Source organism: Rana temporaria, chromosome 3 (genome assembly GCF_905171775.1).
Source record: "Rana temporaria chromosome 3, aRanTem1.1, whole genome shotgun sequence".
NCBI lineage: Eukaryota > Metazoa > Chordata > Amphibia > Anura > Ranidae > Rana > Rana temporaria.
This window is the reverse complement of record NC_053491.1, coordinates 166323050-166338393: the sequence shown is the minus strand read 5'-3', so window position 1 is coordinate 166338393 and position 15344 is coordinate 166323050. Positions and strand designations below refer to the sequence as shown.

General features: G+C 46.9%; 1 protein-coding gene across 1 annotated transcript in view; it reads left to right on the top strand.

Moving 5' to 3' along the window:
- The first annotated feature begins 1723 nt into the window (after positions 1–1723).
- Positions 1724–15344, top strand: part of LOC120931871 (F-actin-capping protein subunit alpha-2) — a 51513-nt gene continuing 37892 nt past the window's right edge. The window contains exons 1-2 of the mRNA XM_040343772.1: positions 1724–1826; positions 10937–11000. Of these exons, the coding sequence (XP_040199706.1) occupies positions 1788–1826; positions 10937–11000 (103 nt within the window). The 5' untranslated portion in view covers positions 1724–1787. The remainder of the gene's footprint in view (positions 1827–10936; positions 11001–15344) is intronic.

The following is a 15344-nucleotide window of genomic DNA, read 5'->3' as shown; positions in this document are numbered from 1 at the left end:
CCTTATGTGATAGGGGGACACTGACATGAAGGAGGGACCCTTATGTGATAGGGGGGACTCTGACATGGAGGGGGGACCCTTATATGATAGGGGGACTCTGACATGGAGGGGGACCCTTATGTGATGGGGGGACTCTGACATGAAGGAGGGACCCTTATGTGATGGGGGACTCTGACATGAAGAAGGGACCCTTATGTGATGGGGGGACACTGACATGAAGGCGGGACCCTTATGTGATAGGGGGACACTGACATGGAGGGGGACCCTTATGTGATAGGGGGACTCTGACATGGAGGGGGGACCCTTATATGATAGGGGGACTCTGACATGGAGGGGGACCCTTATGTGATGGGGGGACTCTGACATGAAGGAGGGACCCTTATGTGATAGGGGGGACACTGACATGAAGGGGGACCCTTATGTGATAGGGGGACTCTGACATGGAGGGGGGACCCTTATATGATAGGGGGACTCTGACATGGAGGGGGACCCTTATGTGATGGGGGGACTCTGACATGAAGGAGGGACCCTTATGTGATGGGGGACTCTGACATGAAGAAGGGACCCTTATGTGATGGGGACTCTGACATGAAGAAGGGACCCTTATGTGATGGGGACTCTGACATGAAGAAGGGACCCTTATGTGATGGGGACTCTGACATGAAGAAGGGACCCTTATGTGATGGGGGGACACTGACATGAAGGCGGGACCCTTATGTGATAGGGGGGACACTGACATGGAGGGGGACCCTTATGTGATGGGGGACTCTGACATGAAGAAGGGACCCTTATGTGATGGGGGGACACTGACATGAAGGCGGGACCCTTATGTGATAGGGGGACACTGACATGGAGGGGGACCCTTATGTGATAGGGGGACTCTGACATGGAGGGGGGACCCTTATATGATAGGGGGACTCTGACATGGAGGGGGACCCTTATGTGATGGGGGGACTCTGACATGAAGGAGGGACCCTTATGTGATAGGGGGGACACTGACATGAAGGGGGACCCTTATGTGATAGGGGGACTCTGACATGGAGGGGGGACCCTTATATGATAGGGGGACTCTGACATGGAGGGGGACCCTTATGTGATGGGGGGACTCTGACATGAAGGAGGGACCCTTATGTGATGGGGGACTCTGACATGAAGAAGGGACCCTTATGTGATGGGGACTCTGACATGAAGAAGGGACCCTTATGTGATGGGGACTCTGACATGAAGAAGGGACCCTTATGTGATGGGGACTCTGACATGAAGAAGGGACCCTTATGTGATGGGGGGACACTGACATGAAGGCGGGACCCTTATGTGATAGGGGGGACACTGACATGGAGGGGGACCCTTATGTGATAGGGGGGACACTGACATGAAGGAGGGACCCTTATGTGATGGGGGGAATCTGGAATACCGAGGCCTGGATGAGTGTGACATTGGGCACCTTCCTATTCCTCTTCTCATTGGTCTCTCCACAATAAGCCCCTCCCCAGCCATATGTAGCCCATCACTAGCACAGTGAATGTGTACAGCAGGTACAAGGTGGGATATAGGACACAAGTCCAGGTGACATTACACTGAACTGGCGCAGTGTGGCCAGTGAGGGCGCTGTTTTGAGACATGACGTCTCATCCTCTCCTCCCGCCTCTGTCACAGCACAGCGCGCTCCCGTCACCCCAGCCCGAGCGCGCTCCCCGTTACTTCTCCTGTGGGCGGGCCGCGGAGGGGACGTGAGACTCCGCCCACATGTGTCGCGCGCAGTCAGTCAGGAAAAGGGGGTGAAGAAGATGGCGGATGTGGAGGAGCAGCTGTCTGATGAGGAGAAGGTCGGTGTTGTGTGATGTGTGTGAAGGATGAGCTCCGCTCTTTGTACAGGGTGGGGGTCCCCGGTATGTGGGGGGCAGGGAGGGGCCCGGCTGAGGTGTCTCAGGTAAGTGGGCTCCGGTCAGGGTGGGGTTGTCTGACTTCCGCCTCTTCTTCCTCCCAGCCGGTCCGCTCCTTGTACGGCCTCAGCCGAAAATAGGAGGCAGAAGGGCGGACCCCCACATACGGTCCTGATTGGGGTCGGGTCACACTAGAACTCTGTAGATCTCTATGGTATGTCTCTCCCCTCAGCTGACTTCCTCCTAGAAGTTGAATGTCGGAGGTAGTTGCTGCGCTCTCTCTGGGCGGCTCTACACCTCAGGTGTGTCTTGGGCTGCTCTGGGGAACCTGAGGAGCTGCTGAGGCTCCAGACACAAGATGGTCCTTGTTTACTGGAGTTTTCACCACACGCTTTATTAAAGCCAAACTTTACCCAGAACTGCATACAAATACTGTGCCTTAGCAAGGAACACACATTCCACATTAATATGAGTGTGTGCTGTAAGTTGCCTCCAGCATTGCTTTTGTTTCTTCTTGCTGGAAGCTGCTGTTTTGCTGAAGCCCAGAGCCCCCGAGCAGCAGTAAATCATAAAGCGTAACTAAACCCATCAATTTATTGGCTTTCAAAAGCAGTTACATTCAGTGATTACTGTCACATTTGCTTGTGATCTCAACCAAACTGTCAAACCATCCAATGGCTGATGTCATAACTGATCACATGTGCAGCACCATAGCAGTCGCAGATCAAACGGAAGCAGCTTCTTTGTAAGGCCCCTTTCCACACGGGGTGGATTCGCTTGCAGTGGTCCGCCAGCTCAGCGGGAGATCTCTCCATTGAACCGGCGGATGACAGGTCCCTCTCTGCTCACTGATAGGGGAGGGGCTTGTCGAGCGCCGCTGCTTGCTATGGAGAGATAGGACAGCATGTCCGTTTTCATCAGATCTCATCTGATTCACCAGGAGGGATGGCGACGTATCGCCATCCATCTCATTTTAGCAAATCGGATATGTCATCGCTGACAACTGCCGCTCCATAGACGAACATGGAGCTGCCGTTCAGGTCCGCCGAAAAAACTGACAGGTGGACCTGAACGGTCCGGCATTGGGAAAGGGGCGTAAAGGATAGCAAAAATCGCCTATGGGCTGCTTTAGTGACTGATCCACTGGCGATCTCTACAAATTATCAGTGATTGCAAAATAACATTCTTCTGGACAGCCGCACACCGAATAAAAATTGCCTTTATTGTTAAATCGGCACACTGGCGAAACTGACGCGTTTCACACTGTATTAGTGTTTAGTCATAGCTATGTAGTGCTGTTTTGGATTTTACAATGAAGGCAATTTTTATTCGGTGTGCGGCTGTCCAGTAGAATTTGTTCTTTTGTTTTGCAATCGCATATGCATCGCCTGCACCCATGGCTCTGGGAGAAGTAATCGCCCTGAAGATTTCCACTAGGGTTGTCCCGATACCACTTTTTGGAAACCGAGTACAAGTAGCGGTACTTTTTTTTCAAGTACTTGCCGATACAGAATACCGATACTTCTTTTTTTTTAATGTCACTTGACAGTGGCGTTTTTTTTTTTTTTTTTTAACAATGATATATTTTTTTTTTTTTTTAGAGGGGGGGGGGGGGGGTAGTGGATTGGGGACTAGGGACACGGATTCCCCAGTCCCTTTCTTAGCAGCCTCAGCTGCGCTGAAAATGAATGGACAGAAGACAGCCGCTTCTCTTCATTCATAAACTGAAACATTGTAAACACAGTTTTACGATGTTTCAGTTATGTGAATGAACAGAGTCAGTAATCACTGACTCTGTCCATTCGGAACAGTAAGGAGCTGGATTTACCGGCTCCTACCTCCGCTCTCCATCCTGACAGGTCCAGGGGGTGGAGGAGGAGTACGGAGGGAGAAGGAAACACGGAGGGAGAAGGAAATGCCGAGGGGGACACGGAGGGAGATGGAAATGCCGAGGGGGACACGGAGGGAGATGGAAATGCCGAGGGGGACACGGAGGGAGATGGAAATGCCGAGGGGGACACGGAGGGAGAAGGAAACGCCGAGGGGGGACACGGAGGGAGAAGGAAACGCCGAGGGGGGACACGGAGGGAGAAGGAAACGCCGAGGGGGGACACGGAGGGAGAAGGAAACGCCGAGGGGGGACACGGAGGGAGAAGGAAACGCCGAGGGGGGACACGGAGGGAGAAGGAAACGCCGAGGGGGGACACGGAGGGAGAAGGAAACGCCGAGGGGGGACACGGAGGGAGAAGGAAACGCCGAGGGGGGACACGGAGGGAGAAGGAAACGCCGAGGGGGGACACGGAGGGAGAAGGAAACGCCGAGGGGGGACACGGAGGGAGAAGGAAACGCCGAGGGGGGACACGGAGGGAGAAGGAAACGCCGAGGGGGGACACGGAGGGAGAAGGAAACGCCGAGGGGGGACACGGAGGGAGAAGGAAACGCCGAGGGGGGACACGGAGGGAGAAGGAAACGCCGAGGGGGGACACGGAGGGAGAAGGAAACGCCGAGGGGGGACACGGAGGGAGAAGGAAACGCCGAGGGGGGACACGGAGGGAGAAGGAAACGCCGAGGGGGGACACGGAAACGCCGAGGGGGGACGCGGAGGGAGAGAGACTGCAGCAAAACAGGGGGGGGCTGGAGGAGGACATGGGACAGTCAGCGGTGATCGTGTGTGTGGGGGAGTTACAAGCACCGATCACCGCTGATTTTAAAGCAGCTAAAAGCCGCGGGGGGTGAAGAGAGAAGCAGAGAAATTACTTTTAAAGCTATACAGCGGTGATTGGTGCTTGCAACTTCCCCACGCACTGATCACCGCTGACTGTACAAGTATCGGGTGAAGCATCGGGAGCATTTGCCCGAGTACAAGTACTCGGGCAAATGCTTGGTATCGATACCGATACTAGTATCAGTATCAGGACCACCCTAATTTCCACACCTGAACGTTTTTTTTCTCCTCTGCAAATTATCAGTGACAGGATCACTGGGGGCAGGGCCACTTATCTGACCCAAACAAGGAAACAATCCTGTATCTGCCACAAAATAACTTGGGTGACATATGGAGGAGGCTATAGTACCTGACTGTCAGGGCCGTATCTACAGATTGTAATGGCTTGCAGAGTCATTGATCTTAAAGCCCCACTCTGATAATATCCTCCGGCGCCGTGCCCACCAGTGCTTTTTTTTTTTTTACATGCCTGTACATGTGTTCAGTTGACTCTTCAAGCCCTGAGCCTTCTCATCTGTTTACTTCCTGGTTGGGTCCTTTTATGGGTGTCCATGTCAGTGCCTACCCCACGTGGACACTTTCTATTGGATGGTCTGCGTCGGGGTCTTCTCAGGATTGAGGAAAAGGCGGATGACATTGGAGGTGACTGGTGGTCTCAGAAGAGCAGCACAGTCTTGGATTAGCAGTCCCCCACCTAAAAATGGGACAGGATATGTAATTTCAAAAGTTATCGGGGGGGGGAGACTATCGGTTTGGGTAGGAGGGAGGCCTGGGGGGGGTTGGGGTTGCCCAGAGTGAGGCCCTAACATGAAGTATGCCTAAATCGGGGACAGGAAGCAGAAGAGCTGTCAATACACTGCAAGAAACAAAACGTTAGTTTGTGTGAAACAGGAAACTACTGACACCACCCAACTCAACAAACTTGTCTCTATGCATGAAATATGAAAACTCTTTTGTTGTGTAGAAAAGTGATTTCTGTCATCCGTTTACATTTTTTTTTTTTTTTTACCTTTATGTAGTGTGACAATGCTAGGCCCTGTAAATGTGTGAGTATAGGCAAACGGCCCACAGGGGTCTCAAAGTTACAGTTTGAGGTTCTTCAGATTATTGTTTCTGATTGGAGATGACTAGCTTGTCATTGTCTCCAGGTTTGGTAATCCCCTTGAGCTTTGAGACTGAAAATATTAGAATTTTGTGTTCCATCCAGGGGATACACATTCTCCCATCAGGAGACGTGATCTATTTCAGAGACTGCACTCCATGTTGGAGAGATTCCTTACCCATAGGACTGAGAGAGTTGGAAATGGGGGAGCTTAGGCCAGGGTTTGACAAATTTGCTTGGAATCTAGGAGCCAGCTAAAAAAGTTAGGAGCCAGAAAACGCACCCCGTCCCGACGAGCTTGCGCGCAGAAGCGAACACATACGTGAGCAGCGCCCGCATATGTAAATGGTGTTCAAACCACACATGTGAGGTATCGCCGCGATTGGTAGAGCGAGAACAATAATTCTAGCCCTATACCTCCTCTGTAACTCAAAACATGCAACCTGTAGATTTTTTTTAAACGTCGCCTATGAAGATTTTAAAGGGTAAATGTTTGTCGGCATTTCACGAGCGGACGCAATTTTGAAGCGTGACATGTTGGGTATCAATTTACTCGGCGTAACATTATCTTTCATGATATAAAAAAAAATGGGGATAACTTTACTGTTGTCTTATTTTTTAATTAAAAAAAGTGTAATTTTTTCCCAAAAAAGTGCGCTTGTAAGACCACTGCACAAATACGGCGTGACAAAGTATTTCAACGATCGCCATTTTATTCTCTAGGGTGTTGGGATAAAAAATATTTATAATGTTTGGGGGTTCTAATTAGAGGGAAGAAGATGGCAGTGAAAATAGTGAAAAATGACATTAGAATTGCTGTTTAACTTGTAATACCAACGGCCACCACCAGATGGCGCCAGCTCACACAAGGAAGAGATGGAGACTTCACAAGGCCGCGGCCTCAATTACCGGACATCACGGGCCCTCTGCGATCGAGCGGCGGGGGAGGTGGGGGCCGAAGCCTCACATAAAATATCCTGGCATCTAGGCAAATCCAAGGGACTGTGATTTTTGGTAGAGTGAGAGAGTCTGGGGTACCAGGAGATCCCATATTGTGAGGCCACGGAGTGGGCTTATGCAGCTGAATGCTGTAACTAAAGGCTAAGTGAGAACTGGGTCTGAAGGATCCTGACAAGAGCAACAGAACTGCTTAAAGGGGTTGTAAAGGTTAATTTAAAAAACAAATGTCATACTTGCCTCCCACTGTGCAGTTTGTTTTGCTGAGTGGCCCCGATGCATTAAGGTGAAAACACAAACCTTTACAATCTCTTTAAGAAAGAGCTGGATGGCTTGGCATTTTTGTTGTTGAAAATTTCCTGTCTGGGCAACTATTGTTGTGGCGTTTATGTTCGTGTTGGTTAATGCAGGTGTGCAGTGCATCTACCACTGAGCTAAACAACTCCAACAACATATTATATCAGTGGTCATCAACCCTGTCCTCAGGGCCCACTAACAGGCCAGATATTATGTCAGGGGTCGACAATATCCGGGCGCCAGGTCGCAATTGCGACAAGAAATTGTGACCTGGCGCCCGCCGTTAATTGAGGCCGCAGCCTACAAGGGGCCCGCTGCGATCGCGTGGTGGGGGCGCACGGAGGCACAGGATCCTGTGTCTCCGTGTGCCCCTGCCGCGCGATCGCAGCGGGCCCGTGACGGCCGGTAATTGAGGCCGCGGCCTTGTGAACTCCCAAGCTCTTCCTTCTGTCAGCTGGCGCCATCTGGCGCAGGCCGTTGGCATTACAAGTTAAACAGCAATTCTAATGTCATTTTTCACTATTTTCACTGCCATCTCCTTCCCTCTAATTAGAAACCCCAAATATTTATATATATTTTTTATTCTAACACCCTAGAGAATAAAATGGCGATCGTTGTACTACTTTCTGTCTCGCAGTATTTGCGCAGCAGTCTTACAAGCGCACTTTTTTGGGAAAAAAATTACACTTTTTTAAATAAAAAAAATAAGACAACAGTAAAGTTATCCCCATTTTTTTTTTTTTATATTGTGAAAGATAATGTTACGCTGAGTAAATTGATACCCAACATGTCACGCTTCAAAATTGCGTCCGCTCGTGGAATGCCGACAAACTTTTACTCTTTAAAATCTCCATAGGCGACGTTTAAAAAACTACTGGTTGCATGTTTTGAGTTACAGAGGAGGTCTAGGGCTAGAATTGTTGCTCTCGCTCTAACGATCGCGGCGATACCTCACATGTGTGGTTTGAATACCGTTTACATATGTCGGCGCTTCTCACGTATGTGTTCGCTTTTGCCCGCGAGCTCATCGGGACGGGGTGCGTTTTCTGGCTCCTAACTTTTTTAGCTGGCTCCTAGATTCCAAGCACATTTGTCAAACCCTGTATTATGTATTACCTTGGGGAGATGCAGACTAGAAGACTGAAATCACTGAGCAGCAAATGATATTACCTGTGATGTATTTAAGTTATCTTGCAAACCTGGCCTGTTAGTGGGCCCTGCGGACAGGGTTGCTGACCACTGTATTATATCACAGTGGATAGACGGCATATAATAAAAAGGGTTTCTGCAGAAAATCACAACACCCCTGTGCTTAAATGGTTACTGCACCTTACTGACTTTTTCGAAAGCACTGGATGTGTGGCCCCAGGGACTCCCCAACAAGCAGTCGTCTTCATTCCGTACCCATGCAGATTAAAAATAACAAAAAAATTACCCCCACTTTTATTGTTTGAGCTACAAATGAAGAAAACTTTGAGAAAAAAAAGGGTTTGTCTTAGTTTCTGTAATATCCTTTTGCAAATAAGTAATTTTTCTTCAAAATTTTTGACAAATTTATATGGCTACATTTCTTGGATAAGCATAACCTAAATCGGTGTATATTATTCAGTCTGTGTAAAAGTTGGTCTACAACAGGAATATGCAATTAGCGGACCTCCCAGGTGTTGCAAAACTACAAGTCCCATCCTGCCTCTGCCTCTGGGTGTAATGCTTGTGGCTGTCAGTCTTGCTATGCCTCATGGAACTTGTAGTTCTGCAACAGCTGGAGGTCCGCTAACTGCACATCCTTGGTCTACAAGCTATGGTACCACTCATTTAAAAATTGATCACACCTGATGTACTGACTATCTATTTCATTTCTTGAGGCCCTAAGCCCCCTTTCACATGTGCGGACCGTATGTCCGCTTTTTCATCCATCCGTTTGCGGATGAAAAAGGGACATTCATTGGTCCCTATGTGATTGCGGGTGTCAGCAGATGAACATCCGCTGACACCCGTAATTGTCCGCCTCTGCAAAGATCCGATTTTGCAGACGGAAGAAAACCCTATTTTTTCTTCCGTCTGCAGACGGAATGTGTATATATAATATTATTATATATTCTCTCTACAAGTAAGCCTATAATAAGGCTTACCTGTAGGTAAAAAAATATCTCCTAAACCTGTATGGTTTAGGAGATATTCCCCTCGCAATGAGACGCTGACTGCAGCGGCGCATGCACACAGGGGATTTTCGGCTGAAAGCCCGGCAGACGCCTGACCTTGCCGGAAATAAGTCTCCCGCGGCTCCAGCCACTGACAGAGCGGTACAGCCGTGATACCTGGAAGACACGCCGAGGAAACATGTCAGCTACCCTGTCGTGGACCAGGTGAGTTACCGACGCCTCATTCTAAGGTAAGTATTTCATAATGAGCTAGTATGCGGTGCATACTAGCTCATTATGCCTTTTGCCTTACAGGGGTAAAAATTTCTTCAGAGGGTATACAACCGCTTTAAGCTATTTATTTCGTTTTCACCATAAATGTCATACTAAGTTATTTCTTACACACAGCATAGGCTTACTTGCAACTACACCCCAAAACACATTCTGCTACTCCTCCTGAGTATGGCAATACCACGTGTGAGACTTTTTCACAGCCTAGCCACATAGAGAAGCACAACATACAAGGAGCACTTTCAGCCATTATCCAGACCTTATTCCGACACTTTTTGTAGTAAAACTCTGTATTCGTTGCTAGAAAATGACTTGGAACCCCCAAACATTTATATATTTTTGTAGCAGAGGCCCTAGGGAATAAAATGGTGGGTTTTGCTAATTTTTATGTTGCACTGTAATTGCGCAGCAGTTTTTCTAATGCAATTTTACACACTAAGCCATAGATTAATTTTAATGAATTTCACAGACAATTTAATACCCAATTTTTTTTATAAAATATGGTGTTGCGCCAGGTAAATGGATACCAAACATATCGTGCTTTAAAATTGCGTATGCTTGTGAAATGGTGCCAAACTTCGTTTCATATTTTTTTTTATTTTCATAGGCGATGCTTTATAAGCCTTTATTGGTTACCATTTTAGAGTTACGCAGAAGGTCTGCTAGAATTATTGCTCTCACTCTGACGTTCACAGCGATACCTCACATAAGTGGTGCGATTGCTGTTTATGCGTACCCGACCAACATTTGCATTTGCCTTTGCAAGGAGGGATGGGGGCACTTTGAGTGTTTTATCCATTGGTGCAACACTGGTAAGTTGACAGATGTTTATGTTCACTGGTGGCACTGGCAGGCACAGACGAGGCAGCCGCGGCTCTCTGTGTGTCGAACCGATGTCTCTCTGACAGAAGCTGGTGATCGGCCTTTTCCTTCCCCCTCATGAGCGTTGGGGGGGGGGGGGGGGGTGGGGTGGGGGACGAACTTCTGTTTACAATCTCGTGATCAGCTGACATCTGATCACGTAGTAAGGGGCTGGAACCCATCTGTCTTAAATGCTTCAATAATGTACCTGTTACGTTTTTATGGTTTTTAGTCGCATGAGCTATGTAAAACGCACCATAAGCACAGTAAAATCTTGTCCTTTTTCGGACCATTATCTGCAGTGTTTTCTTTATCGGCAAAATGGCGAAAACATAATTTTCTCCCATCTCTAACTTCAGCATAAGGATTTAGGTGAGATGCAGGATTTAAATATTCTCTGTCTCATAGTGATAAGGACTCTATTCCGAGTTGTCAGCAACAAGAATGGACGTGCCCACAAGCAGAGAATGGTTAGATATTAACACTGTTTTTATGTCACCACAGAAGGCAATATCAAAATAAGTGTTGCATACTTTTATTTGCACCTACTATATAAAAGCATATATGTATATTTGCTGTCCACTAAAAGTTCAGCTTTAAAAGTATGCTTTTTTTTTTTTTTGTGTAATGTGTGTGATCACAAGATTTTTATTTTTATTTTTTCCCCCTCTTGGTTTAGGTACGTGTAGCAGCAAAATTCATCATCCATTCACCTCCTGGGGAATTCAACGAAGTATTTAATGGTGAGTAGTTAAAACCCAACTTTTATGTTTTTGAAATGCAGTGCTTCACATTTAGCTGCATCCTGCATATCTGAATTCCAGGCAGTTCGGAGCAGGCAAAGTTCTGCACTTATCACTGGTAATTGAGGAGCTGTCCACTGGGCGTAATGTGCTGTGCTGTGATTTGTGGAGAGAGAAAGGGAAAAAAAAACAAGCTTAAGACCATCTACAATCATGTAAAAGTGGGGAAAGTAAGTACACCCTAGGTAAATTGACTTCTTAACATATTTCAATTGGCTAGTGATTCAAATGGTGCCTACAGATGAAGTTGATATAAGAGAACTAATGTGTTGGCTAAGTGTGTCCTCAAACTGAAAGCCATCACATTTATGAATGAAGTTGTGCAGGGCACAATGCTGCTTTTGTTGCCTTCTGCACGTCTAGGTGGATGTGCGCATGCAAGGAACGCCGTTTATTGGAAAGGATGCCAAGAGCACACTACAACCCTTCCTGCCCCGTTGACTTGATAATTAAACATTCTCCTCTCTACATTCAGTGAATGACTGCAAAAGGGCCTTAGCGGGTACTTGCCCAGGGCAAAAGCCTCATTCCCCCCACAAAGACATAAGGTAGAGCAGAACCCGTTCCCAGTAGTGGACAGTTCTCTGGCAGGCCCAATTAATTGGTTGCAGCAGCTGTCCCAAAGAAAACTCTGTAGTCAGAGTAGCTTCCAAAGGAACCTGTATAACTGAAACGATAATTGGCATCTGCCACTGCAAACACAAATGAGAACTATTTTTTATAATTGTAAAAACTGCTGCTACTAGGCTTAATTCTGTTTCACACATCTATCGCTCCTACCAGAACACATGATCTATCTTGAAGACCACACCCTTCAGTACTTTGCATATGACTAAGCAGGTGAGATAGCTTGTTGTAGATTTGCCCACCATAAACTATACAAATGACTTGAGAAAGAATGACCGGTTGCAAGGAATTAAAACCAGATTTTACATTTCTTTTGCAGTGAAAGCATTATAAACTCCCACCATCACTTTCTTATCGGCTTGTTCATTAGATATGAATCGTTACTGTAAACCCGACATGTAACTTGCCATAATCATCAATCTTTACTTTACTTAATCGCCTGTGTTATCTTCTATGACTTACGGATGCACTCTGAAATTCTTCCATATGTTGATCGCCATGTGTGCTTGACAGTATTACGAAAGGTTGACGCCTACAGGAGAAGGTGGGCTGTTGTTGTGTGGGGCAAGAGGGGGGGTGGTGGAATCCGTATAGGTGGAACTCCAAAGGGAAGAAGCAAGTGCGAAATGAATAGTGGGGGTATGTTACAAGCCCCATAACCTGAAGTAAGTGCAGGTGTTGGATCTTCTTTCACAGAAATGGCGATGAGACAGGAACATTTCATCACACTGGGGGGCTTCAACTATCCAGATATTGACTGGGCAGAAGGGACACCTCACTCATTGAAGGCCTGCCACTACCTAAAAGTCTTACAGGACAACTTCATGTCCCAATTGGTGGATTTCCCGAATAGAAAGAATGCATTGCTAGACCCATTACAAATGACTCCGATCTGGTCGCAGAAGTGGAAAGACGGGACAACTTGGAAACTAGTGATCACAGAATAATTGGATTCAGCATAAATCCTAGGAAAAGGAAGCACAAGGGTAGTCCAAGAACACTAAATTCCAAAAGAGACGGAAGGGCTAAAATCGTTGCTGCGGTCGATTTGCTGGCGGTTCGGTGGGGCTGCCAATTGATTTCAATGGGCAGGGGCGATTTAAGAGCGGTGTATACAGCGCTGCAAAGATGTGGCTCGCAGGACTTCTGAACTAAATAGATGGCGCATTACACTCGGTTACACTGGCCACACAGGCTTTCAGGGGCATTCATATGTCCTTGGTTGACTAAGGCCTCTCTAGGGTTTGGTTATTTTATAATGACAGAGAGACAATATAAATATAATTTTTATCAGTCTTGTGTAACTTTTGAGCTCTTATTTTTTGGCTATGGGCCCTTTCACACAGGTTTTCCAATCAGGTCTGTTTGTCAGGCGGACCGCTCCATCCAGCCCTTTGGAAAGGCGAATGTCAGTGGTGAAATGTCCAATGGCATCCACCGATATCCAATCCTGTCCATGGATACCCTATTTTCCTTGCGGTCCATTTTCACCCGATCGCCATAGAGCAGTGGTTCTCAACTCCTTTCCTCAGGACTCACTAACAGGCCAGATTCTAAGTATTACCTTGGGTAGATGCAGACTAGAATACTACAATGATTTGAGCAGCAATTTATATCTCCTGTGATGTATTGGTTATCTTGCAAACCTGGCCTGTTGGGTCCTGAGGCCAGGAGTTGAGAACCACTGCCATAGAGAACAGCGGGGCTCTGACAAGTCTGTCTCCGCACAGTGAGTGGAGACTAAGTGTCATCCGCCTGCTCAGCGGATAGATCCCTGCTAAGCAAAGCGGAGTCCGTACACAGACAAGCCCATGTGAAAGGACCGTTAAACTTTTCCCTGCAGTTAGGTCTCCTGCCTGATATTCTCTGTTTGTGAAATATATATAAACGGGTCAGCCGGGTGATAATTATGGTCACCCTATTGGAGGAGAGGTCTTCAGGCTCTGTTATTGTCCATCCTTATTCTGGTAAATTCTTGCTAATCCTCTTAGGGCCCTTTCACACTAGCGGACCGTATGTCCGCATTTTCATCCATCCGTTTGCGGATGAAAACGGGACATACATGGGTCCCTATGTGATTACGGGTGTCAGCGGATGAACATCCGCTGACACCCATAATTTGTCCGCCTCCGCAAAGATCCGCATTTGCAGACGGAGGAAATCCTATTTTTCTTCCGTCTGCCGGATCGGATGAACACGGACATATGGTCCGTGTTCGTCCGATCCCCCATAGGGGAGAGCGGAGGAAACACATGGCGGTCTCTGCACAGTGTGCGGGGACCGCCCTGTCAGCTGCCAGCTCAGCGGGGATTTTACGGAGGATCCCCGCTGAGCAAAGCGGACACACGGAGCGGATCATTACTGATCCGCTCCGTGTGAAAGGGCCCTTATGCTGTCCTAGGAGACAATTTTGTGAAATTTGGAGATGGAAAGGGTAACTCTATTTCCGTAGGTCTTCAGGACTGCAAGATTCTCACCCTTTTTGTTTGTTTTGTATATGTTTTGTCCTTTTTGGTTGCTGTCCTCAAACGACTCATTTTAAAATCATTACCATCGAGTTCATCTCTGGACACATTACATTTCTTGCAATTTTTGTTGAATAAATGACTGACAAGGCAAATTTTCCTTGCATCCTTATTCATGTAGATCACCCTTTTACCTCTGGGCACAATTTGAATAAATCTCTAATGTTCAAATATGTTGGAGTCAACAATTTTCATAGGATGTACTTATTTATTTTTAATTTGAGTGTATATTGTCCCACTTTTCTCTTTCCCTTCATTCTGACAGTTTTGCGTAATAAAGTTGCTGGATACAGTAACCTTTTGTAAAATATATACAGTAAGTCATTGTAATGTCCTCCAGTGTTACAAACGTCACAAGGCAGTATAACATCAGGGGAGACTTTTAAAGAGCTGAATCAGTTATGTGCCACATAATATCCTTCTTTACCATTTAAAAGTGGGCAGTGTTGCTTACATCCTAAGGGCCCATCACACTATTGCACTGCATTAAAGCTGGCACATGCATGATATCACCAGCACACCATATTCATATAAACACTTTAATGTCACTAACAGAAAACGGTGTGGTTTCAGGGGTTACTAAGGGTCTCTTCCTCAGACTGTAGTGATGCAGGCACCTTAACACTCATGCTGTTGGTTAATGTGAATTTTGCTAAGCCAATATATTTGAATGAGCTACCCAATGCATGAAGATCTGTAATGTTTGTTTTTGGCAGCGCACTGCAATGCACGTTCGTGCGTCACCAGCAAGGGACATCTGGGTGCTATTTAGAATGAATGATTAGCACTGTATCACAACTCGCTACATCCACCTGTCCAGCTATCCCCCCTACTCTTAATACCTTCAAGGGGGTCCCTGAAAACTCAGGCTTCCCTTGAAGAGATTTTGCGCCTCCAACTAATCTTTTACCACTTCCATCAGCTTTTTCCCCACAGTTACAACCTTTTGTGCCACCTTTCCCACCCTATTAGATTGTAAGCTCTTCTGAGCAGGGCCCTCTTAACCCTATTTTATTGTATTATAACTGTATTGTCTCCTTTTTTATATTAAAGCGCTGTGTAAACTGTTGGCGCTATATAAATCCTTTATTATTATTATTATTATAATGGCGTTTTTTAAAGTTTCGTCATT